This window comes from Mirounga leonina, unplaced genomic scaffold (genome assembly GCF_011800145.1).
Source record: "Mirounga leonina isolate KUSES-001 unplaced genomic scaffold, KU_Mleo_1.0 Mir_165, whole genome shotgun sequence".
Taxonomy (NCBI): Eukaryota; Metazoa; Chordata; class Mammalia; order Carnivora; family Phocidae; genus Mirounga; species Mirounga leonina.
In genome coordinates, this window is record NW_023270415.1 from 73,380,739 (window position 1) to 73,405,645 (window position 24,907).

At 40.7% G+C, this 24,907-nt stretch overlaps 1 protein-coding gene across 1 annotated transcript in view; it reads right to left on the minus strand.

Annotated features, from left to right (window-relative positions):
* The window catches only part of LRRC6 (leucine rich repeat containing 6), a 68,860-nt gene that overhangs the window by 15,758 nt on the left and 28,195 nt on the right, over positions 1-24,907 (minus strand). The window contains exons 6-10 of the mRNA XM_035011964.1: positions 23,258-23,449; positions 20,492-20,569; positions 15,872-15,937; positions 12,290-12,359; positions 11,265-11,360 (exon numbers count right to left, since the gene is read on the minus strand). Of these exons, the coding sequence (XP_034867855.1) occupies positions 11,265-11,360; positions 12,290-12,359; positions 15,872-15,937; positions 20,492-20,569; positions 23,258-23,449 (502 nt within the window). The remainder of the gene's footprint in view (positions 1-11,264; positions 11,361-12,289; positions 12,360-15,871; positions 15,938-20,491; positions 20,570-23,257; positions 23,450-24,907) is intronic.

Genomic DNA, 24,907 nt, shown 5'->3' on the forward strand with positions numbered 1-24,907 from the left:
AGGCACCCCCTAGTCATGCTGATTTATGCATTCACTTTGGCTTATCAGTTGACAGGTACATATAAACAGTCTTTGATTCAAAACCTATACAGCTTGCTAATGTTACATTTTTTATTTTCCAAATAATAATTATATTTTTTGTTTCCTTTGAAGTTTAATAGCATTTTAGGACAGTATTTTGAATTTCTCAATTTATTTATTGGTTTACTCTGTAATTTATGCTTAGTATTATTTTTAATGACTAGTAATTAAATGTAATTTCCATGATTTCCTTTTGGAAATGAAAATGAAGTTTTCATAAGGTTTTGTCTATTATGAACTTTTAAAATTATCTTAACTATATTGTTCAAAAAATAAGTGGTCTCACTTTTTGTTGGTCATATTTATCAAAGACAGAAATTGGTCATAAATTGGGAGCCACACTTGTGGTGGTCACAGCATAAGGTACAAACTCGTCAAATCTCTAAGCTGTGCACCGGAAACTGATGTAACATTATGTGTTAACTATACTCAAAAAAAGTTCAAGGTATATATTTGGTGGCTGTGAAAGTGTTCGTATGTTTGTTCTCCCCTCTCCCAACTTCCCTATTTTCATGTTTTAATCTAAGTTTTAAAATTCACACAGCTTTCTTTTTATATCATCCTCATTATTTTTTCCAAGGAAAATAACTTTCTGACCCATTTTGAAACCTCATTCAAAATAATGACAACTGTTCCTGTAAGACCACTGAAATCCTGGAGAAAGATGACAGCGTCTCAGTGGCAGAGGACTAATGGGTGAGGGGGTAATGGGGGTAATGAGGACTGGAAAATGAGAAGCCCTCCCTAGGGTTTCAGTTGAAGCGAGATTACAGAAGGCACAGCAGACTCAAACCGGATCCCCTTAGAAGAAATCCCCGGGACGCCTAACGCAGTGCAAATCTTCCTTTTGTTTTGCATTTCTAAGAACATACCAGAACACGCAGTAGGTGCTCCCTAAAATATATGGAATGTCTGAATGGATGGATGGGTGAATAGATGGATGGCAGCTATAGAACTAATAGAACTAATAGAAAAGACCGCTAGAGACTCCTGTTCCTGTCTCATGTCTACGGTTGGGGAAGAGGCAGGAGTTCTATGAGAGCTGCAGCTTCGTGCATGCTGGGCCCTGTTGGTGCTGGGTCTAATTGGAGGAAAAGGCATTTGGGGAGCCTTAGGAGCTCCCATAGTTATAACTATGACACTAGTCTCTGAGCTGGTAACAGAATTTCAAATTTAAGCAGAAGGGAAGATAAGCTAGTTAAGAAGAATCTGAGCCTGTTTGAAACTGAGACTCAGGAACTGGGGCGAGGGCAGAGCTGGGTCTGCAGGAGGTCATGGTCAGTGGATTCAGCAGGGAGGAGACAGGAAGAGGGCCCTAGGAGACCCACTTCATTTTTTGTTTCTTTCATAGTAATTCACATGGTGCTTTATTCGTAATAAGTGCTTAATAAATCTTTGATGAATTCAATAAATATTTTAATTGATTAATTAATAATTCAGTAATTGTCTAAAGTTTTTCATAATTTGGCAGAAAGTTTTCTGAGTTCTAGTGCCTTACTTCCACGTGTGGCAACAGACACATGCTAAATACTTCCCTCATCTGATACGAATAACTTCCATATAATTTATTTATGGGTGTAGCATGTCTTTTCTCTATCAGCATTGTGCTTAAGTATATGCATGCAATGTCTTCACCCACGCCTCATAAGCAATTTCTGAACTGCCTAAGTCCATTAGATACCAACCCGTGGTAATGGGAGCCACTCGTCTGATCTGGAGGGGAGGGGAGTTAAGTCCAGTTACTGAGTGAGCAGTACTTAGTGACAAGGCCCAGCCCTACGACTGAAATAGACCTCTACCATTCCTACATCAACTACAGAGGATTTGGGTCACCTGCAAATCCTCCACCTTCTTACATATTTCTGGTGTTTATTTTATTAATTAGCCACAATTCTGGTATTAAACATTTGAAAATGTGAGGTTCAATCTCCCAAAAAAGAATATTATTAATCTAAAACTTTAGAATATATAATTTCTAATTTTCCTCTAGCATTAGAGGAAGTTTACATATATATCCAAATTCATTGTTGATATTCTAATAACTTGATTATTTCTCTACTGTGCTCTGATTGACTTTACTAAGAGAAGCATGTAATTCACTGAGTCTAATAAAAAAGATTTCTTGAAACAAGATCTTTTTTCTATTTAAAGAAAGATGATCAATCCACAGTATTAGAAAATAGATAAATTACCAGAGGCATATTATTTAAAAATCTTTGAACAGATGAAAATACCTGTATAAGTTAAACATTTTTGAACTATATTCTATCTCGGGGCACCTGGGTGGCTCAGTTGGTTAAGCGACTGCCTTCGGCTCAGGTCATGATCCTGGAGTCACAGAATCGAGTCCCGCATCGGGCTCCCTGCTCGGCGGGGAGTCTGCTTCTCCCTCTGACCCTCCCCCTCTCATGCTCTCTGTCTCCCATTCTCTCTCTCAGATAAATAAATAAAACCTTAAAAAAAAAAAGAACTATATTCTATCTCAAACAAAGACATACCTGGCAGCAAAAAAAGTAAAAAGAAATTAAATTTGGGGAGAAATGATCAGAAAAATAAGAAGGATAAGAATACTGGCTTTGATTCCAAAGACACTCAAGTAACCTGAGGAAATTTTAGAAGGTGCAATTACTGACATTTATATGTAAAATCAATATGACAGTTGCATAAGACAGTTACATGGCTTTGAAATAAAAGTAGAATAAATCTAACTATCAAATGGTTCCTCCAAAATTCTTTTATACTTGTTAATGCAATCTTATCTGACAGCTCCCCATGGATGATCATCTTCACACAACAGCCTAAAATGAAAATGATATTTTATTAAGTTAGGACAAACATCAAGGATGATAATGATGTTTCAAAAGAAAAGAAAATATCCTTTTACAATCTTGCTAGAGATAGTCTCAGTGGGAAATATCCTCCATTGACATGAAAGAGTTCATGGTTATTCTTGCCAGCAGTAGTGCAGAATGCTGGGGCATTTATACCACCCCCTTCCACCCACCCTCATCATGGGGCACAGCCATCAACCAAAGGTTCTCAGTGTAGTACTACTCTAGTTCCATTCCCCCCCTTAGGTAGAGTTATACTGAGGTGTGTGTTTTGCAATTTCTCCTAGAGCTTTCCCACTGGGGTAACTAGTTTGATAGAGCACTCTCTATTGGCTACCTTCCTTTCCCTACTTCCTGACCACAGTCCCTTACCACCCAAGTAAACTGCTGCACTCACATCCCTATATTAGGTTCCACTTCTGGGAGATCTCATATTAAATAGTGTTTTACAATCTGTGTCTCACAATTTAATATCTACAACATCTAATTAGAACCACAAGCCACATCTATGGGATATGATAGAGAAAATATGATAGAGAAAAATACCAAATCTTTGACTTGGACAACTAAGTATATGATGGTGCCATTTTCTAGGACAGGGACAACTATGGGGGGAGCAAGTCTGCACAAAGAAATTAGGGGTTCATTTGGCCATTTGAAATTAGTCATGCTGATTTTTAAAATTTTTTTTTTAAAGATTTTATTTATTTATTTGACAGAGAGAGAGAGATAGCGAGAGCAGGAACACAAGCAGGGGGAATGGGAGAGGGAGAAGCAGGCTTCCTGCCGAGCAGGGAGCCCGACGCGGGACTCGATTCCAGGACCCTGGGATCATGACCCGAGCCGAAGGCAGACGCTCAACGACTGAGCCACCCAGGCGCCCCCTAGTCATGCTGATTTATGCATTCATTTTGGCTTATCAGTTGACAGGTACACACACACACACACACATATCCAGGCCTGGTATTCATCTGAGACCACCTTCACTCAAGTTCAAGGCTCAGTTTTAGGGCCATTTCAATAGCCACTGGGATAGGCTGCTAGATCTTCTGAGGATTGGCTAGCTTCTTATTCACTTTACTCCTAGGTTATAGTCCTTCAGAGTCACAACCCAAAGTGGGTATGGTTTACTGGAGTCCCCACAAATGGACCTGGACTTTTTTCTTCTCACCCCTGTGTGGCAATTGAAAGTCATTCCTTTTGGAAGAGTGGACAGTAACTATACATTATCATATTAGGTATTATACTATTAAGATGTTTAAAATACGTGGTCCATCTTCCTAAATTTTGCTCAGCGTGATTATTGTTCCTGATTACCTTGTTGGCAATCAGCAGATGATGTAGCTCTAGATGTCATTTAAAGTCACGAGCTGAGACGAAATTAACATAGGGAATGAGCATATGTAGAGAAGAGAAGGGGTCCCAGAACTGAAGGATGGACATGCCAACTTTCCGAGGCCAGAGTATGAGAAAGAACCCACAAAGCAGCAGCCCATGGCAGAGGACATCCAGTGAGCAGGGGGATCTAGTGACTTAGGAAGAGAACCAAATGAAAGCAGTGTATCTAATGCCAAGTGAACAAGTGTTTACAAATGGAGGACCAATTGTGGTGTAAAACACTTCTGAAAGGACAAATCAGAAGATGATGGCTGACCGCTGGGTTTAGTAATATGGAGGTGACTGGAGACCTCAAAGGGATGTTTCCATGGAAGGGGGGTAGGGGGGATGATTGCCTAGTTGGAGTTGGTTTTAGACATTACGAGGAAGGAACTGAAGCAGCAAATACATGTCTGTTACATGAGTTTTGCTGTAAAGCAGATGAGGGCACTAACTAGAGGGGGATGCTTTTCTTTTGTACTGTTTTGCTCTAAAGAAGGAAGATGTGTTAGCATGTTTTCTAACGTGAGATGCAGAAAGGAGAAGTTCAATGAACAAGTAGAGAGAAGAGAAATTCGTCAGAGAGGAAGAAGAAGGTCTTTCAAGAGCCTGTGGAAATGGGATCCCACACATATTTGGAGAGTTTGGATAGATCACAGACAGCTGGTTCACTGAATCAGGAAGGCCAAGGAGGCCAAGCAAGGGAAGATGTGGTGGTTGGAGTATATGGAAATGATCTTTTTTTGCTCCTGTTTTTTCCGTGCTGGAAATTTGAGAAATGAGCTAAGGATAAGAAATAATGTTCTGAAGAAGTAGAAGTATGAATGGAACAGGAAAACCTAGCAAGATGAGCAGGGAGCCCTCACTACAGACCCACTTGAACTTAATAATCAGAGAATAAAAGTGAGTTTATATTGAATATATCATGAGTATATTTGGGTAGAGAGAAAGTGCTGAGAACTACATGTCCAACTAATAAAGGGAAGGGAGTCTGAGGCTGTGTCTTAGGATTGTCATCTGTAATGTTGACCTTAATATGTGACCTTCACCTCCAGGGCTCAATACAGCAGAATCAAGGAAGATGTTCACCAACTGAAGCTGTAAATATAATTTGCTGTTCAGTTCAGATAGCAACTTCCTTAATCTCAGTTAATTATTCTGAAAGAACACCCAAAGGAAATCATGAAGCGTATTCTTGGAGTGTTCCTGTAACTTGTCAATTGAGAGTCTAGATGGGAGTTTAATTTAATGACTTGAAACAAGCTTCTCAGTGAATACAAAATTTCAGTTAAATCTTGTTAAGCTGGACTGTAATGAGATCATATGCCAAATATTCCAAGGCTGATAGTGGTAAGATTGTTTATGTACGTATAACTTAGTTTGACCACACATTTAAGAAAACATACTGAAGACCAAGCATAAACTCATAGAAAATGTGATGGGGAATAATTCCACTCAAAATAGGATGAGAACCATACGTATGGTACCTATAAATAAACCTCAGAAAATACGTAGCAGGTCTGGAGAGAAAACTACCAAGGGAAAAAAAAAAAAAACTTCTGAGGGACATAAAATAAGAATAATAAATGGAAAAACGTACATTATTGAAAGCACAGTTTTGATTATGTAAATATATGAATTCATTCCCATAACAATCTATAAATTCAATGAAATCTCAATAATAAAAAAATGTTGAAGGAACACTATTAATTAATGCAACAACATTAGTCACTAGTAACAATGAATAACACGAATTAATAAACAGGAATGCAGTGTGTGTTATGTCCCAAGATCTTCTAACGTATGCAAAGGTACATATACTGATTTACATAATCTTCAAAATAACTTTTTGTGGTATGAATTACTATTAATATCATTTTATGGACAGGGAATCTGAGGCATCGGAGGATTAATAATTTGCCCAAAGCCATACAACTGCTGAGTGGAAGTACCAGGATTTAACCTGGGTTCTCTGGCTCCAGAGCCCCTTCCCTTAATCATTTCCCCTCCTTCTAAATTGCAATGACAACAAAAATCCCAACAGCATTTTTGGAAGCAGAATTAGATAAATTTATTATTATTTTTTAAGATTGATTTTTTTAAATTTACTTATTTTAGAAAGACAGAGAAAGCAAGCATGTGCAAGCAGGGGAGGAGCAGAGGGAGAGGGAGAGAGAGAGAATCTCCATCAAACTCCCTGCTGAGCATGGAGCCTGATGTGGGGCTCAATCCTACAACCCTGAGATCATGACCTGAGCTGAAATCAAGAGCTGGACGTTCAAGTGACTGAGCCATCCAGGCACCCTGAAATTATTTTAAAGTTAAGCTGGAATAATATGCATGGAAAAATAATTAGGAAATGGTTGAGGGAGAGAATAATCAGGGAGGAGATTCATGTTCCAAATATTAAAATGTATTTTTTTAAGATTTTTTATTTATTTGAGCAAGAGTGAGAGAGTGAGAGTGAGAGAGACAGAGAGAGAGAACAGTGGGGGAGGGTGGGGCAGAGGGAGAGGGAGAGGGAGAAGCAAGCTCCCCGCTGAGCAGGGAGACCAACATGGGGCTCGATCCCAGGACCCTGGGATTACGACCTGAGCCGAAGGCAGATGCTTAACCAACTTAGCCACGCAGGTGCCCCTAAAATGTATTTTAAAGATACATTCAAGGTATTTACTCATTAAACAAAAACTTACTGAACCCCTTCTCTTTGCCAGGTTCTGCTTTAGGTGCCAGTGATGGAGTACTGACAAGAACAGACAAAAAGCCCTGTTCCCATGAAGTTTAAATTGTTGTTGAGGGAAACAGAAAAAGAAATAGACAAATTATAGACTGTTATAAGTCGTGATACATTCTATGAAGAAAAATACAGCAGTAGGAGTAATAGAGAATGCTGGGGTAGAGGAGGGGATGCTTTCTAAATATGGGGGTCAGAAAAGACCCCATTGATAAGATGGCACTTGAACAGAAACATGGAAAAGTTGAGAGAGCAAACCATGAGGGTGTCTAGGGGAAAGGCATTCCAACAGAGGGGACAATGAGTGCAAAGATCCTGGAGTAGAAGGATGCTTGCCATATTTGTAAAATAGCAAGAAAGCCAATGTGGCTGGAATGATTGGAAGGTAAAATAGTAGAAGATGATGTCAGAGGGACAATAGCAGGGGCAGGTTATCAGGGCATTTTGCCTCTAACTCTGAATGAAATGGGAAATGTGACTTGGTCTGACTTACATATATTATAAGATGATCATTCTGGCTGCTGTGTTGGAAAAGGAATTACTAACTCTTCTCCAAAAACGAGTGAGTTCCTGGTGGATAGATGACACCCAGGGGCCATGTTTCCTGACTGGATATATCTAATGTGGTAAGAGGCTATGCGCACTAGAATTGAAATTCTCTCTACCACTCCCCAAAGCTAAGACGAGTGAATAAAAGTGTCAGCAGCTAGAAAGAAATGCCACCAGACAGTGGAAAGGACGGAGAAAAACCTCATGAAACAGAATGTTTCCTACTCCGCTGTTACCCGGGCAGTTGATCTTCTATTGCCCAATGCTACCCTTCTGAGAGAGCCAGGGTACATCCTCATCCACTATCCCACTCATCACTGCTAACCGAGACATTGGCCCTTGAAGTCATGGTGGAGGAGGTAGAGTCAGGGATGGCATTCTGGGAGACACGGTACCCACAAGTTAGATTATAAAATGGTGGGTGGAGACAGAGGAAGTTTAGCAGCATGCTAGGGGCTGTGATATTTGTGTATTAATTACATCAATCCACAGGATATGGACTCAGTGGCAGATGTTGGAAAGCATCTGGCGTTGTAGATAGCATGAGGGAAAACCCTCTTGGAAATGTGGAGCTGAGCTGGGAGAACCCTCTGGCATGTCAGCAGCAGAAAATGTTGCCATGACCCCTGTGACAGGGGGCAGACTCAGTGAAACTTGCCTAATAGCCCCCGGTCTGCATGGATCCAGCCTCATTTAGGAGTAAGAAAAGAGAAAAAAAACCATCAATCTGACATCTATGACCAAATGCTGAGGGAAGTGTCTAATAAATATTTTAGCACTTTGTATATAAATGTATATTCAATTATAAATGTTACGTCCTTGGAATATGTATACGAAGCTCACCCTTGAACTTCCACAAATAAATATAATATAATCAGCACAGCACAGACTCAATCAAATAGGTCAGCTCTTCGCAGTATTCTTTACAAACATTATCACAAAAGGGAAGAGCTAAATATCAAATCTGATCTTTTCATTAATTCATCTGAATATTAAAAACTACTGAAGGGCCACAGTAGATATTTCTGGAAGTACTAGGTTATCAATATGTTAAGTATTGACAACGCTATTTTATGAATGAATCAAAATTGTACCCAAGTGTTTACCTGATTTTTATAAGATGCTTTAAAATTCCAAGATGCTGCCTCAGTAATTATATAATGCAGGCCAGACTCAGACAATTCTACAGTAAGTGAGAAGCCTGGACATATAAATAGCTCAGTGGATTGAACTTCAGTACTTTGAAAGTCTCTATCATTAGGAATTATGAAGATGTTAATTTTCAGTAATACATACTTTTAATAATAAGCGTAAGTAAAATTAGAGTTTTGGTTTTTTAACTTTTGCTGATTTTTAAGAAAAAGTTTATGTTCTTTGAATTTTAGAGTCCTTGCAATTATCTAATTCATGAATGAAAACCAACTAATTTGGGGCAAGAAATTATTCTCCAGAGGTTGTTTTCACTATCTTTTAGTTTCAGGTGCGCAATTTAGTGATTCAATAGTTAAAATCCTAGAGGAGAACACAGGCAGGAGCCTCTGACATTGGCCGTAACAACTTCTTACTAGATGCGTCTCCTGAGGCAAGGGAAACAACAGTAAAAATAAACTATTGGGACTACAGCAAAATAAAAAGCCTCTGCACTGCGAAGGAAATCATCAACAAAACTTAAAGGCAACCTATGGAATGGGAAAAGATATTTGCAAATGCCATACCCAATAAAGAGTTAGTTCCCAAAATATATTTTAAAAAACCCCGTAAAACTCAACATCCCCAAAACAAATACTCCAGTTAAAAAATAGGCAGAAGACAAGAACAGACATTTCTCCAAAGAGGACATCCAGATGGCCAACAGACACATGAAAAGATGCTCATCATCACTTACCCTCAGGGAAATGCAAATCAAAACTACAATGAGATATTACCTCACACCTGACAGGATGATTAAAGTCAACAGCACAGGAAACAACAGGTGTTGGCGAGGATGTGGAGAAACCCAAGAGGGTTCCCCTATCTATCTTTTAAAAGTGATAATGATAGAGATATATAAAGGAATGATAAGAGGAAATCATTTAATAATTAATAATTTAAAAGAAATAATGACAGAGATAACATCAATGTTACTTTAGCATAGTAGTCTAAAACCTCAAAAATATGTACCTCAAAGGGAAAATGTTATTCATAGTTTATTATCGAGGAAAAAAAAAGTAGAACCATTCTGAGGCCCTCTATGTAAATGATCTCATCTTCAACCACGCACTTCTAGAATACTTTTTCTTTAATGAGCCATTTTTTATACTTTTCATGTGTATTTAACATGACAAATTTAGACAGATACAAAAACAAAAAGGATAATGGAAATAGAATGCTACATGTATTTAAAAGATTCATGAGCAGGGACAGAGGAGGCTTTCTCATCAGTCACCTGGCACCCTGCAGAAGGTGCATAAATCATAGATCTTGATTTTCTTTTAGGAAATAACAGTTATCATTTAATCTTTGGTGTTTTAGTTAGAATAGAAGTTTCAAAAAAAAAAGAGACTGCTGATCACAGTGTCATACAAATGTGTCAATCAAAGTACTGGGGTAATTAAGTTATCTCTTTGATTCCCCTATAGGCTATTCTAATTAGCATACAAGCACTTTCTTAATTCGCTGTAGTCACCAAGGACAATGTGATTCTAACAGCTGTGTTTGTTATTTTACTGCCTGACAGCAAATTTTATTTGCTGTTTTATTGACTTGGAATAAAAATACATAATTGATTACCCATAATCAATCTGTTACAAATCTGGCTATGGGAAAAGGGTTAATAAATCATTATAGAAACTTACTGGTTAATCAAGTTCATTCTCAGTGACAGACACTCCTGTCCCCATTCTCCTGTTCTTCTGCAAGAGCACAGCCCCACTTGACCGGCTTCTCTACTCTTCCCCTTTGAAACCTGAGTGACTGGGCAAAGCTGACCCCACCCCAGCTCATGAGATGAGACAACAGTAACCAAAATAAAATGATAGAAACCAAAGTACTACCATCTCTTTGGCCAGAGACTGGTTTCATTGCGCAAGGTTAAGCTAATCAAGACTTACTGGGCGTTTCAGCTAAATTGGCTAATTAGTCCAGAGGAACTTTCATTCCACAGTGATGGTAAAGCTCCTTTCTCTGCGTCTTTCCCTGACTCTCTGTTTGTCTATCTTCATGCAAGGCAAGGACAAGAAAGCATGCCACCCCAGTGGCCGCCCGTGCGCCTCTCAGGAAGGAAGCCAGTTAACATATTGGAAAGGCCCTGACCCTCCCCTGTCTGAGCCCTTCCTACCTTCTCATGTCTTGTTATAAGAGATGAAACACTTCTTTATGGTTAAAAGTACTGATCCCCATGTAATAGGCATGCTGGTGGTGACTGCCCCACTTGGAAGAACGATGGGACTTACACACCTCAACTCCCCGCAACACTCTGGCTGCAGAGGCAAGGACCACGGGGAGATCGATGGCAGGATGAGGCCCCACAGGTCCCAACTGCATCCTAGTCTCAGCTCTCTGTTCTCACAGGTCCCGGTTCTCCTGCCTGTGCTGGGGTGAGTAGATTTTCTGGTTGTCTCAACCAAAAGAAGTCATCATTAGCCCTGATAGGTCAAGTTCCTTCAGGAACCAACACACCCAGACTTGAAATTGATCCAAGGAACCTTGCCTACCTTGGGCATGCAGATCACCAAATGCCCTGTCGTCTGAGATCGTTTGGCAGAGCTGCTGTCAGGCTTGACTTCTGCAGGAAGGACAAGCTGGAATGGCTGAAAATAAACAGGAAGTATCCCAGAGAGGGAGTGCATGTCACGTGAGAGGGTTACTTCAAGATGTATTTTCATTACCAGTTCAAGATTCACCATTCCATTTTTAAAAACATGCTTAGACTTAGTAGAAAAAAAAAATGTCTGGGCTATGCTTGATATGCATGAACTATTTTACCTATTTTAGTGAATGGACTAAAGAACAGTCAAAATCACAAACAGTGAAACAGTCATTGGTCCATTTATGTTAACATGGCTAATAATAAAGAATTTATAGATAAAACTTCTTGTCATAAACCATCAACATATTTCCACTTTAAAGCCTTCATATGACTCCTATGAGTGCTCATAATCAGCAAAAAAATACTATTTCAGGGGTGCCTGGGTGGCTCAGTCGGTTAAGCATCCGACTCTTGATTTCAGCTCAGATCATGATCTAGGGTTGTGAGATCGAACCCACATTGGGCGCTGTGCTGGGTGTGGAGCCTGCCTAAGATTCTCTCTCTCCCTCTCCCTCTGCCCCTCCCCCTGTTGCATTTTCTCTCTCTCTCTTAAAAAAAATACTATTTCAAAAATAATAAAATTACAGTTGCTATGAATGAAATGATTGACAATTTAAAGGGGGGTATATTATTTAAATCTAAGTTCAAGCATAGGCTATCATACATATAATCACCTTATCAGATCTGAAAGAAGTACTAACAATAGACACAAGTTAAAAATGCTAATTTTATGGAGCTACACAGTGGTTAGTCAACAACCAATCTTGCTGTATACCACTCCCACTGTGTAAAATCATGTGTCTAAAAAATAGCTCTCTGATTGGGCTTCTTTTCTTCTCTTTTCATATTATGTTGACAATTTTTGAGGCAACCTAGCTTAGTTTGAGGCTTGGCTTTTGAAACTGTAACAGTCTACCGCATTATGCTCACCTTTCCTTTGACCATGACTCGGACATAAGTTGGCTGCACATCAACATTGATTAAAGAGGTGTCCATATACCTGCAACGTGAAACATACCAAATCTTACCATTTTCAGAAACATTAAGTTAAAAGAAGTGCAAATAAAAACTACCATTTCCGGAACCATTTGAAATGAAAGAAGCTTCCAATTTCCATGCTCAACAGGTCTTAAGAAATCTGTCTTACATTAATCCCTAAACCAAAGGAAATTCAATATATCAGCAATTTCATTTTTAGACCCACAAGTACTCTTGGCATTGATTGCCCCTAACCTAAAAATATCTGCGGCCTGAAACGCCAGAGGTTTGCGAAAAACAGCTTGCCATGTTCTTTCATGAATATTTTATTTTAAGCCCCTGCGCCTGACGTGAATAGCCAGGAAAGCTGAATCCACGACGCTTGGGGCCTGCAACCAGCAGCTCCTGCTTCCCGAGCCGCTCTCCCTCCCCTGCAGCTGTTCCGCAGCTGCCGCCATGACATCCTGCTCAGCTTCTCCCTGCTTCTCCCTGCAAAGCCCCCTCCTGCTGAACAAGCAAAGCCTTCCATTTATGGCAGTGACCCCAGGATCAGGGGGTGACAGTTCTCCTTGACCCGAGGAACAAACGAAAGAGTTAGGCTTCATCTCACTTGTTTAGACGAATTATCAGACGTTGTAGAGGTGTACATTTAACAATATTGATCGCGGACATTAGCAAATGCAGGGATGATTCAAAAGTCACACACGTTAAGGCAGGGAGGATGATACCAGGGCTATGAGCATGGGCTTCAGTCACACGGACTGTGAGGAAGGGTCTCCACCCCCTCCTGCTCCTTGGACCACGTTCCTCAACTGTTCTAAGCCTCAGGTTCTTCATCTACAAAAGAGGATGTGAAGTGCCTATCCCTTAAGATTGCTGTGAAGACACATGCAGAGTGTCTAGTCCAGAGTCAGGGTGAACACAGCATCGTTCTATTTTATGTAATAAAAATTCTTGTAAGAATAAAAAGTATAGGCAAGGTTTCCTAAAACCTCATGCTGAATAGCTACGGCATTAATGGATCACATCTTCTTGTCCATGTGTACGGTCTCCTAAAGCGTTCATCTGCCCCCATGTCCAAGGTCTTGGCCTGTGCTGGTCCTCTGCCTGAAACAGCCTTCTGCTGGTTCTCTGCAGAGCTCACTGCTTCTCACCCTTCAACTGTCAGCTCATGTCAGCAGCTTCCCTGACCATCCCCACACTGCCGACCACCAGACTGTGCACGTCATTGGTCTCCACCCCTGAACTCTGGCCCTTCCTGGACAGCACGCTTCTCCCTTTGTAATTACTTATTAGATGCCTGCCTGTTTATTGTCTGTCTCACCACAGGGCCATAAGCTCTAGGACAGCAGAGACTGTAATCCGAACATGCCCGTTACAGTCTCCCCGTGCCTGATACATAGTAGGTATTCTGTAGATATTTGCTGGATAAAGACAGGAAGTATATATGAATGAATGAATGAATGAACTTAATTTTCATACATCCACATGCCAATGAAGCTAACAAGGAATTTTAGAGTCATTAGTACAGACAGAATCATGGGAAGGGAAGGATTTTACTACCTAGACAGGAGAAATCTCACCACTCCTTGAAAAAGTACATGGTAGGGGGATGGGGAAAGTTTTCATTTGAGGACTGAACGTGAAGGAGCCAAGAGAGCTACAAAGAGAAAGGGGTACACATTCATTAAACTCCAGGAATTTGGCCTAAACATGGAAAGGAGGACTTAAAAGTATGAAACTGAATGTTTAATGAAACACAGCAGAAGGGAGCTTGGGTTGCTGCAGGGACAGAGGACATGGGATCAGCTGGAGAAGAGCTAGAAGCCTTTTAAAGGCAGTGGGCTGGCAGCATGGGGGCAGAAGATTTAACAGGAGGCGTAACGGGGTGGCTCGGCACGAGGAGGAAGGTACACACTAAGAACTAGTCCTTCCTCACAAGAGCCAAAGGTGGAAACAACCCAATGTCATGTACTGATGAACGGATGAACAGAAATGTGGCCCAGCCATACAATGGAATATTACTCGGCCACAAACAGGAAGGGAATTCTGACTCGCTACAACACAGACGAACTCTGAAGATGTGACCCAGAGGTATGTGTGATTCCACTTCTATGACGTATGGGGAATTGGCAAATCTATAGAGACAGAAGGCAGATTTGCAGTTGCCAGGGGCAAGGGAAATGAGGAATGAGTACTTAATGGGTATGGGGTTTCCTTCCCCCCCCCCATGAAAATGTCCTGGGGCTCTGTGCTGGCAAGGCTGCACGGGCCTGGTGAAGTCACTGAGGGCCACTGAATCTCCACTTGAAATGGCTGACAGGGTGAATTTTAAGTGATGTGTATTTTACCACAATTAAAAAAACAAAGAGTTGGCCCTCCGCCTGTGAGTATTTATTTTGACAAGACTTACGCTCCAAAATTTACTCCCTTCTAGATAATTTCAGGATGACAAACCCTCATACTCCACTGGGTTTACTGGGAGATTAGATTAGATAGAGCACACAAAAAAGGCCTTCAAAAGAGAAAGGACTTTATTATCATTCAGGCTTGTAAATGTCCTCTGACTCCCATTACTGGTATTCATTCATTCATTCACTCAGGCATTCATTCATTCCTGAGCTCACAAAGCTCCAGGTGCTAGGCGCTGGTGTGGGTGCTGGAGAGACGAGGAAGAAGGAACAAACAAAACAAAGTTCCTGCCTTGCCCACACGTTTTTTGGAATACAAGTAAATGTATGGTTGGTCGGGTAGAAATCAAAAAGCAGGAGAGGTGGAAGGAAGGGCTGGAGCAGAGATATGCGCTTAGACGGGAGGCTGGGCAGAGAGGCCTCTATAATAAAGTGACCTCTGCCCAGAGGCCCGCAGGAGAGGAGGCAGCAAGCCACGTGGAGCCTAGCATGACTGTGGCACAGGCAGACGGATACGTGGGTGCAAAGTCCTGAGGCACTGGGGGTCCCAAGGGACTGGAGAATTAGAAAGACCCCATAGGTGGTCACTGAAGTCAGAGGCATGAAGGGCAGTGAGCCAAAACCTAGAAATCCTGAAGGAATGAGGCAGGGTAGGACACAGCGGGGGGTGGGGGGGTGGGGGGTGGGGAGAGTGCCTGCTGGAGATAAAGAAGCTGCAGGCTACACCCCTGGGTCTCTAAGGTGGGACTGGAAGGCGGCGGGCACCATCTGATGCTTACTATTATATCAAAGTTTTAGAAAAAAGAGAGAGACCGTAAAAAGTACAGTGGTAATGAGAGCTGAGGGGGAAGCAGTAAAGCTCTGAGAATTATTTAAATTCTGCCTTAGAAGAAGAGATCGCAGAGTTCTTAGCCCTGGGACTGTGGGTTTATTTACTTCTGCCTTTGTTTTAATTTTCATGCTTTTTCAAATTACAATACGTTTTCGGTCTTAAAAAAAAGAAGGACGCCTTCATTTGGCAAACCAAATACCATTTCAAAATACTTCAGAGCTCAAGAGATGGCACTGAGAACAAAAACAGAAAGAAATGATATTAAATAAATCCATAATGAAATGTCTTTACCTATAGACAGCAAGGTCCAGGATGATCTGGTTACGTTTTTCATCATCTTTCAAGGAGAAGTCAAGTCTAAGGAATAATCCATTCAGGGAAAAAAAAGACAATGTCTTTAGCAATACTGTATAGATAACTCATCCCATTATCAAAAGTAAACTTGGTAATAATTATATAATAATATCCAATGACAAACTTATTTTGGTAGGTGGACAATAAAATGTCTACATTTTTTAAAAAATTCAACAGAAATCTACAATATATTCATAAATTATTTGTTTACATTGTTAACATGTGAGAATCCTAAGGTAAATAACATACAGAAAATTAGCATTGGTGCAGAGATAGAGACATCTGGTGGTTAAAGCTTCCTTTTCTATTTCATTCAAGTTTGCTAGAAGCAAACTAAAACACTGGACTTATTTATGGGGAAGTAAATGTTTTGTTTGCTTCCCTGTATCCAGGATTCTATCCCTTTGGTTTTTTTGTTTTTGTTTTTTTAGATTTTATTTATTTTAAAGGTAGAGAAAGAGAGAGAAAGCGAGAGCATGAGCGAGTGAGCACGAGCAGGGAGAGGAGCAGAGGGGGAGGGAAAGCAGACTCCATGCTGGGTACAGAGCCCAATGCACAGCTCCATCCCACGACCCTGAGATCATGACCTGAGCGGAAATCAAAAGTCAGACGCTTAACTGACTGAGTCACCCAGGTGCCCCTATGCCTTCTGTTTTAAATAGTCTTGTCTTCCTTCTTTCTCCTTGCAATCTTTCTTTTTCTCCTTTTGTTGTTGACCTTTGCATCACCCTGGAAAATGCTGAGACACTGCCCGTATCTATCACCTCCATACAGATGATGAAACAAAGGTTCAGAAAGGTTGACTCAACTGGGAAAGAGGCCATATGAGCCTGGAGAGGCAGGATTTCAAAGTCCTACATTTGGGTGGCTCAGTTAGTTAAGCATCTGCCCTTGGCTCAGGTCATGATCCCAGGGTCCTGGGATTGAAACCCACATCCGGCTCCTTGCTCATCAGGGAGCCTGCTTCTCTTTATCACTCCCCTTCTGCTTGCTGCCCCGCCCGCTTGTGCTCTACCAAATAAATAAATAAAATCTTTAAAAAAAAACAAAGTCCTACATCTTTCAACTTCCTAGGTATAACTTCCGTAGTGGCAACATACCATTCAGAATTATTTGGTTGATTTATTTTGAGCACATCACTTGTCATATTATTCTGTAAAATATATAATCCGATAATATTAAAGAGTGTAAGCTAAATTGTTTGGAACGATTTGGCTGTCAGCAGAATGTCTGTGTGTGGCCGTCCCTCTTGGTGCTTTCAACAACCCAGCCATGCGGGACTCCTTCAGTTGCTCAAATGACCCACGCATTCGTGATCTCATGTCAGGAGCTTTCTTATGTTTGGGCCCCTCTGCCTTCATTGCTTATTCCCCAATTGTCCAGCCAGCCAACTTGAACTCTCCCTTCATTTATCACTTGAAAGGTAATTTCAGAGAGGTTTTCTATAGCAGAAATTGCTATTCATTCCCCACGGTCCACTTCCCCTTTATCCATAGTAATAGGACCCCTGATTTTAACGAGGAACATGGCCGTGCAGAATAAAGACAACACTTTCCAGCCTCCCCTGCAGCTGGATATGGTCATGTGATTTAGCTCTGTGAAGGAGAGCACCTTATGGTGCTCTCCAGGAATTTCCCTAAAGAGAGAGAGTGTGTGCCCTTTCCTCCCTCTCTTCTTCCTCACCCAGCTGAACAGAAGAGATTATGGGAGGCCAAGAAATGAGCCACAGAGACTACTTAGCAAGCTGTTGTAACTGTCTAGGCAAGAGGCAGATGACGTATTCTAAGATGGGGGGGATGGAGTGAGAAGCGGTTGGATTCAGGTGATACTGAAGGAAGAGATCATAGAGTCACTGATAAAATGGCAGAGAGAAGAATCAAGGATGGATCCAAGATTTTTGGTCTTGCTAAATGGGGGATGCTCGCTACTGAGTTGGAGAATGTTGGGGGACAAGCGTGTTATGAGGGAAAGTGGTAGTGGGCATGGGAATTAGGACTTCTGTTTCTGTCATGGTAAGCTTACAATGCCTAATTCATATTCACACGGTGAGGACAAATAGCTAATTAAACATCCAAGTCTTGAGTTCAGGGAAGAGTTTGGTCTGGTTATAATGTAAAGACAGTGTTTAAAACCATGGGATTTGGTGAGAGCCCCACAGAGTCAATGTGAAAGGACAAGGCAGCTGAGGAGTTGGCCCGGGAGCACTTAGGTACATCACAAAGAGAATCAGGCAAAGCCTGTGAAGATGAACAAGTAGGATGGTCAAAGAATCAGAAGCAAAGGGAAGAAACTGCTGTAAGAAGGAAGGTAATGATGGGGGCACCTGGGTGGCTCAGTCCATTAAGCATCGACTCTTGATTTTGGCTTAAGTCACGATCTCAGGGTCCTGGGATGGAGCCCTGTGTCGGACTCTGTGCTCAGTGGGGAGTCTGCTTGAGGATTCTCTCTCTCTCCCTCTTCCTCTGCCCCTCTCCCCTCTAAAATAAACAAATAGATCTTTAAAAAAAAAAAAGAAGGAAGGTAATGATCAATTTGGTCAAATTTGCTGGGTCAGGTACATAGGGCCTGAGATTTGAAATGATGTGACTGAACAGAGAAGCAATGTGAACAGGGAACACAGAGATGATAGAAACATAGAACACAGAAATGATATGAACATATAGAAATGATTTGACTACAAAAGTTTTAGGTGACAGAATATGCAGACATGGTTTCAAGAAGGAAAGTGAAGTGAGGAGCTGATGACTGAGTCCAACATGTCCATGGGAACCTCGGCTACTAAGAGGGGACAGAGAAATAGGACTGTAGCTGCCAGGGAAACTAGAGAAAGGGAGCTTACTTGTTGTTTTTTAAATTTTTTAAATTTTTATTTATTTTTTGACAGAGAGAGAGAGACAGAGAGAGAGGGAACACAAGCAGGGGGAGTGGGAGAGGGAGAAGCAGGCTTCCTGCAGAGCAGGGAGCCCGATGCGGGACTTGATCCCAGGACCCTGGGACCATGACCTGAGCTGAAGGCAGACGCTAAATGGCTGAGCCACCCAGGCGCCCCTGTTGTTTTTTTTTTAGATGGATGATATCACAATGTCTATAAACTGATGAGATGGATCTAGTAGGAGGGAGAGAAATGATACAGAAGAGAAGGGGTCATTGCAGAAGCAAGTCCTTGACAGGAAGAGGGGTGGGATCAGTATGCCCACAGAGAGAGCTACTCAGGAGGGGAAGTTCACCCACTGCAGCAGAAGAATAGAGAATATGTGCTACAGGTCCGGCGACACTGATAAATTGGATGAGAAAACTTCTAATTTCTTCTGTTTTCTCTATGGAGTAAGAAATAAGGTCCCCAGCTGGAACCACAGAACAGAAGTAAGAAGGGAGCAAAAGGGGTGAAAGCAGCCTATGGGAGATTGGAGGAGTGAATTATCCAACAAAATACAGTATGATTTGCAGAAGTCCACTTGAGATACAGGGTAGTAAATTTCCAGTAGACCAGCAAGTAGACACGGGTGTTTTCCTCCAGGCATGCATGAGGGCAAGTCCAGAAATGCGTGTCCGATTTAAATAGGGTTGAGATGAGGATGTGAGAATGAACATAAGGGAAGGAAAGAAGGACAAAAGAGTTGAAGATCCATGTCAAGGGCGAATCTCTGTGATGACAGTCCCTTGCTCCTGGTCCTGGCATAGAAAAGGAAAGGGAAACGAACAGGCTTTGAGCAATGAAATGAAGCCAACAAGATTTAGTCCAAAGGCTTTTTGGTCTGTATTTTGGCTACAAAAGACCTTTTTTTTGCCTTCTTTCTAGTTTTAAATTTTATGACAGCCCGACAGGGTAGATATGATTATCCCTGAGGATTTCTGGTTTGAATATTTCCCTCTCTCATTAATGTCACTGAAGTATCTACATCAGTTTCTTTCCTTGGGCCTCCAGTGCTTTGTAGATGTGTCCCAGAGTGAAAAGTAGACAGACACAGGCGCCTGGGTGGCTCAGTTGGTTAAGCGACTGCCTTCGGCTCAGGTCACGATCCTGGAGTCCCGGGATCGAGTTCCGCATTGGGCTCCCTGCTCGGCAGGGAGCCTGCTTCTCCCTCTCATGCTCTCTGTCTCTCATTCTCTCTGTCTCAAATAAATACATAAAATCTTTAAAAAAAAAAAGAAAGAAAGAAAAGTAGACAGACACATGGGAGAGGTACCAGTATTCTCAGTCAGCTTGTTTATGGCAGAGCTTTAAACATTAAGAAACATAACAATAACGCACTTGGAATTTTCAGGCAGAAAACTGTATATGGTCCAAAGTTTCAGGGGATACATAAATAACTAGGATTTCCAAATGTCAAGATCATGTTCTGAATGCCAAGACAATGAAATATAACATCATGTACTAGAAAACATCATAGATGCTCTGCTTTCAAATATGCACACAGTGACGTTCCTATTAGGCTCATCAGGCTTGTTAAGAGCAGTTAGATATATTCTCCACAGAGCAAACCTGCAAATGAAAACCATCGTAATGACCACCACCATACATTCTGCTTCTTCGAGTATCCCTTTGGCCTCACGTACTTGGGATCATTTACATTCAAGGCTTTCCCATCTTTAGTGATCAAAATCCTGGGTGGTTTCACTTTCTTCTTCTTTTCACTTAAGATTGGAGGTGGATGGGAACCAGGGGCAATGCGGAAAGAGAAAAATAAACAAAGAGAATGTAAAAGAAATATTTTTGTGAAACAGTTTAAGAAAAAATTGATCAGGTATCTGTGAATACATCAACAATTCACTGTTATGAAGCCCATTCTTTTAATGTTATGCTGGGAATTGACAATCAAGCCAGATTTCTTTATGATTATATCTATAGCTGTAAAGCAAAAATGTGACCAAGACAATTTGGCAAATAATTCAAATGGGGGGGGGGGAGGAGATCCCTCCTTTTCATGAAATATCCATGAATATTTAAATTAGTCTATTTTATGCGTGATTTAGCCAGATAACTGTCAATTCCCCGTTTGTGTATATAGCCTCTGCTTTAGTTAAAAATGATAATTTTTAAAATGCCAAGTAGATTCTATTCTATAGAAATAAAAATACCAGTACATAAGAATCTACATAAAAGGATGTCTATCACAGTCTTAGTAGCGGCAAAACCCCAGAACTATGATGAATGTCTATCAGTGAAGGGGTCATTGGCTCCACTGTGGTATGCTCATGCTATGAAATAGTTTGTGGTTGTTAAAAAATGTGTTTGCTCTTCACCTATTGGTCTCAAAAGTGATAGAAAATGTTGATGATGTTATTTAGTGAGCACAAATACATAAAATATAAGTCCATTTTTGTTTTTTAAAAAAGATCCCAAATCATAGATTTGCAGAGATGATTTATACGATTGTAGAGGGTGGAGAAAGTTCTGGTGGGATTGACCCCAGCCTGTTAACACTCATTACCTAAAGGGGTAGAGACAGGAGGAAAAGAAATGGTGCAGAGAGGAAAGATTCATGGGATAGCATGAAAGAAAAGTGCAGAATGTAAGTTTTAGCTATTTAAACAGTAACAAAGATATATACAAACTTAAAAAGGCATATATGGACGAGCACTGGAAGACCAGATGGAGAAATGTGTTTAGAAGATGGAACTGTAGGCAATTCTTTGCCTTGGATTTCTATTCTTTTAATACGGATTTTGTATCAGTTAACTTTTTTTTGAAATGTAAATTTATGCACATTTTTCTGCATCTTAAACTGGGTCCCCAGGTCCAATAAGTTAATATGTCCATGTACGGCATTATTCTCCATGACCCAGGACAATTAAGGGACATCCAGGAGAGGCAAGCATCTCAGGGACCCATGGGACTGGGTACACTAGAGCATACTGTATGGAGTGACTTGCACTTCTACCCAATTCAGCTGTACTTTATTTTGGTTGTTCGGGAGAAACATGTTTCCTGGTTTCAGGCGCAATACAGTGTATTACACAATGTATTGTACTATAAATACATTTTATCTGTGTATACATATATACACACGATGTGTATATATGCGTGTACATTGCATATATGTCAGAAAGATGACACGTATTATATAAAAACATGTCGAATTTCCATTTCAGAAGTTTCTTAAGTCTGCAAAGTACTTTTACACATTGGCTCCTATGATTGTCTTAACAATGTAGCGGGGGAGGTAAGGCAGGGACAAGAATCTCTGTTTAGCAGACGAGGAAACAGATGAGAAGTTAGGTATTTGCCAGCATCCCATAGACAGTAAGTGGCAGAGTCAGCACGTGAGCCCACATTTTCGGATGCTATTCCAGTGCTCTCCCCAAAGCATGGGGTGGCTTCTCTGTGTACAAACGACCACACTTTACAAACAAGCATTTTGGATAAAATTCAATTTTGATACCTCCCTATCATCTAACTAAAGAAATAAAATGGCATGAAAGCAGCAGCGATTGCTAATAGTCTTTTTTGTTTTTATTTTTATTTTAATTATGTTATGTTAGCCCAGTGGTGGGTATTAAGGAGGGCATGTGTTGCATGGAGCACTGGGTGTTATACACAAAAAATGAATCATGGAACACTACACCAAAAACTAATGATGTACTGTATGGTGGCTAATAGTCTTTTTTAATCTTTTAGGTTCTTGCTTTCAGTCGATAACCACAGGGAAAGACACTGTCCTTCACTCTCGTGACTTCCATGCAGACAGACGTATATCAGAGCCAAATGATCCCATCCCCAAGCACAGGAATTAGAAGTATTTCCATAAGTGGTACATTTTACATACTAGACCTGAGCAATGACATGAAATGACACAGAGCTTAGCTTTTAAAAAGCCTCTCTGAGAATAACAGTTTAAGCAGTCTAGCTTCTAACAAATCATCAAATTATAGCTAAACAATTCAGAAGTGAAAGCATACTGGGGAATGTCCAAGAGAGTTGTATTAGGAAAATATAAGGCCTAGTGAAACTAATTTCTAACTTTGCAAATTACGAGACACAAAGGAACTTATTCATCCCTTTTCTTGGTGGCATGATAATCAGTATCTCTAACCCGGGCCATACTTGCATTTGATTCACTGAAAGTTGTTAAAAAATTAAAGACATCCAAACAAAACTACCTAAAATGCCATCATTCATGACATCCTAAAGAATGGAGTCTGATATTAGCAAACATTACTAGGTACAATGCAACAGGAAGCTGAACCTAGAAGAAGCAAAGTCAATGCGTGATCGCTAGCAAAGATTGAATGCAGATGAGGAGCAAAATCATGTGCAATCATGAAAATATAATCCCTAGGAGAGTATTGTATCTCTCTCAATGATAGGAAAAAGTGAAATACCTTAATTTTTCTTGGTCTTTCCGTTGTTTTTCCATATGCCTAAGTGTTTCCAATCGAGATTCAGGAGTAAACAAAGAGGGCTTGTTCCAGAATTCCAGGTCATCTTCGCTGTCCTTGAACTTCTTTTGGTTGCATTCTCCTTCTTGTCCTTCTGGTGCCTGGATGTGGTCTTTGCTCTCTACTGAAAATGGGCTTGGAAAGAATGAATAGATCCAGAGCGTGTAAGACCAATACTGGGTGTCATTGAGTTTTGTACTCAATGCTGCCCCTAAAATCTCTTACACGTTTTTCTTAGGTTATCGTCTTACCTTTGAATGACAAGACATCTCTGAAAGAGAGCCTATGTAAGCCAAGGTGGATGAAAGTACTGCCCCAACTGGGGTAGGCCCTCATCATCTAACACAGGGCACACTGCAGTGCAGACGGAAGGGCTCCCAGGCCTGGCTGATGAGAGTCACCTGGGGAGCCTTATGAAGACCACAGATGCCTGAGCTCGCACCAGAAAGTCTACTCAGTAGATGTGGGCTTGGGCCCAGGAATCTGTGTTTTACGATATTTTGCAAGAGGTTCTGATGATCAAACTCAGAAACCACTGGGCCTTCCCAATCAGCCTACCTCCACTCTGGCACTCCTCAGTTCCATCCTCCACACTGCTCCCAGAGGAATCTTTCCAACAGGCAACTTAGATCAGATTATATCCAGGTTCTTTAATGATCCTCTAGCTCCAAAATTCTCTAGTGGGATATATGAGATCTTCCGTGGTATGGCCTTTTATGGATAACTTCTGATGTCATAGCTTTAGATGGTAACAGTACTGTGTTCTCTTTTTTATTCATGTTTTGTGGATTGTCAGAGAGTTTAATGATGTCTCTATATGATACCAAATGGGCATATGGGGTATTCGACATTCATTCGGTGGATTCAAGAAATATTTATTGAGCATCTTCTGTGTGCCAGGCACAGACAATGACACTATTTTCAGGAGATGCTATTCTAGCAGAGGAAAAATGACAGCATTCAAACAGTAAACACTGGGAGCTTCTCTCCCCACAGCTCTCCCTGCAACATACACTCTCTTTCAAAATGATGTTACATGAAAAAAACCACGTGAAGCCTTCAGCACCAAGTATGGCAAATGGTAAGTACTCACTAAATGTTACATTTTATTGTTGGTACAAAATGAGATGACACCAAAGGCTCATTTAGTTGACCTTCAAATAAGATGCTTTCTGAAGGGATGGGCCAAAAACACTAGAATGTGAAATTTAAACAGTATAAACAGAACACAGAGTAAGATTCTGCTTACACTTTGTCACATATTACAAAATGTAGATAGTTTAATAAGCAAAATCATGCAAATTGCTGAAAACGAATGTTTTACCATATAGCTACAGGTCTTTATGGTGTTAAAAAGGCAATCTATTCAGGGGATCTATACTATTCTCCAACATTCTAGGTAATCATCACTGAAATAATTGGTTCCATTTTCAGTTAAAAGAATTTGTTTTTGCTGGAAACTGACTAATTGGCTCACTTTTATCTTTTGCAATGTAAAAAAATAATAATAAACATAAAAATAATTGCACTTCAGAAAAACTATAGAAATATCAGCTAAATAACTTAAGTCTCCAAAAGCAAAATGCATGTAAA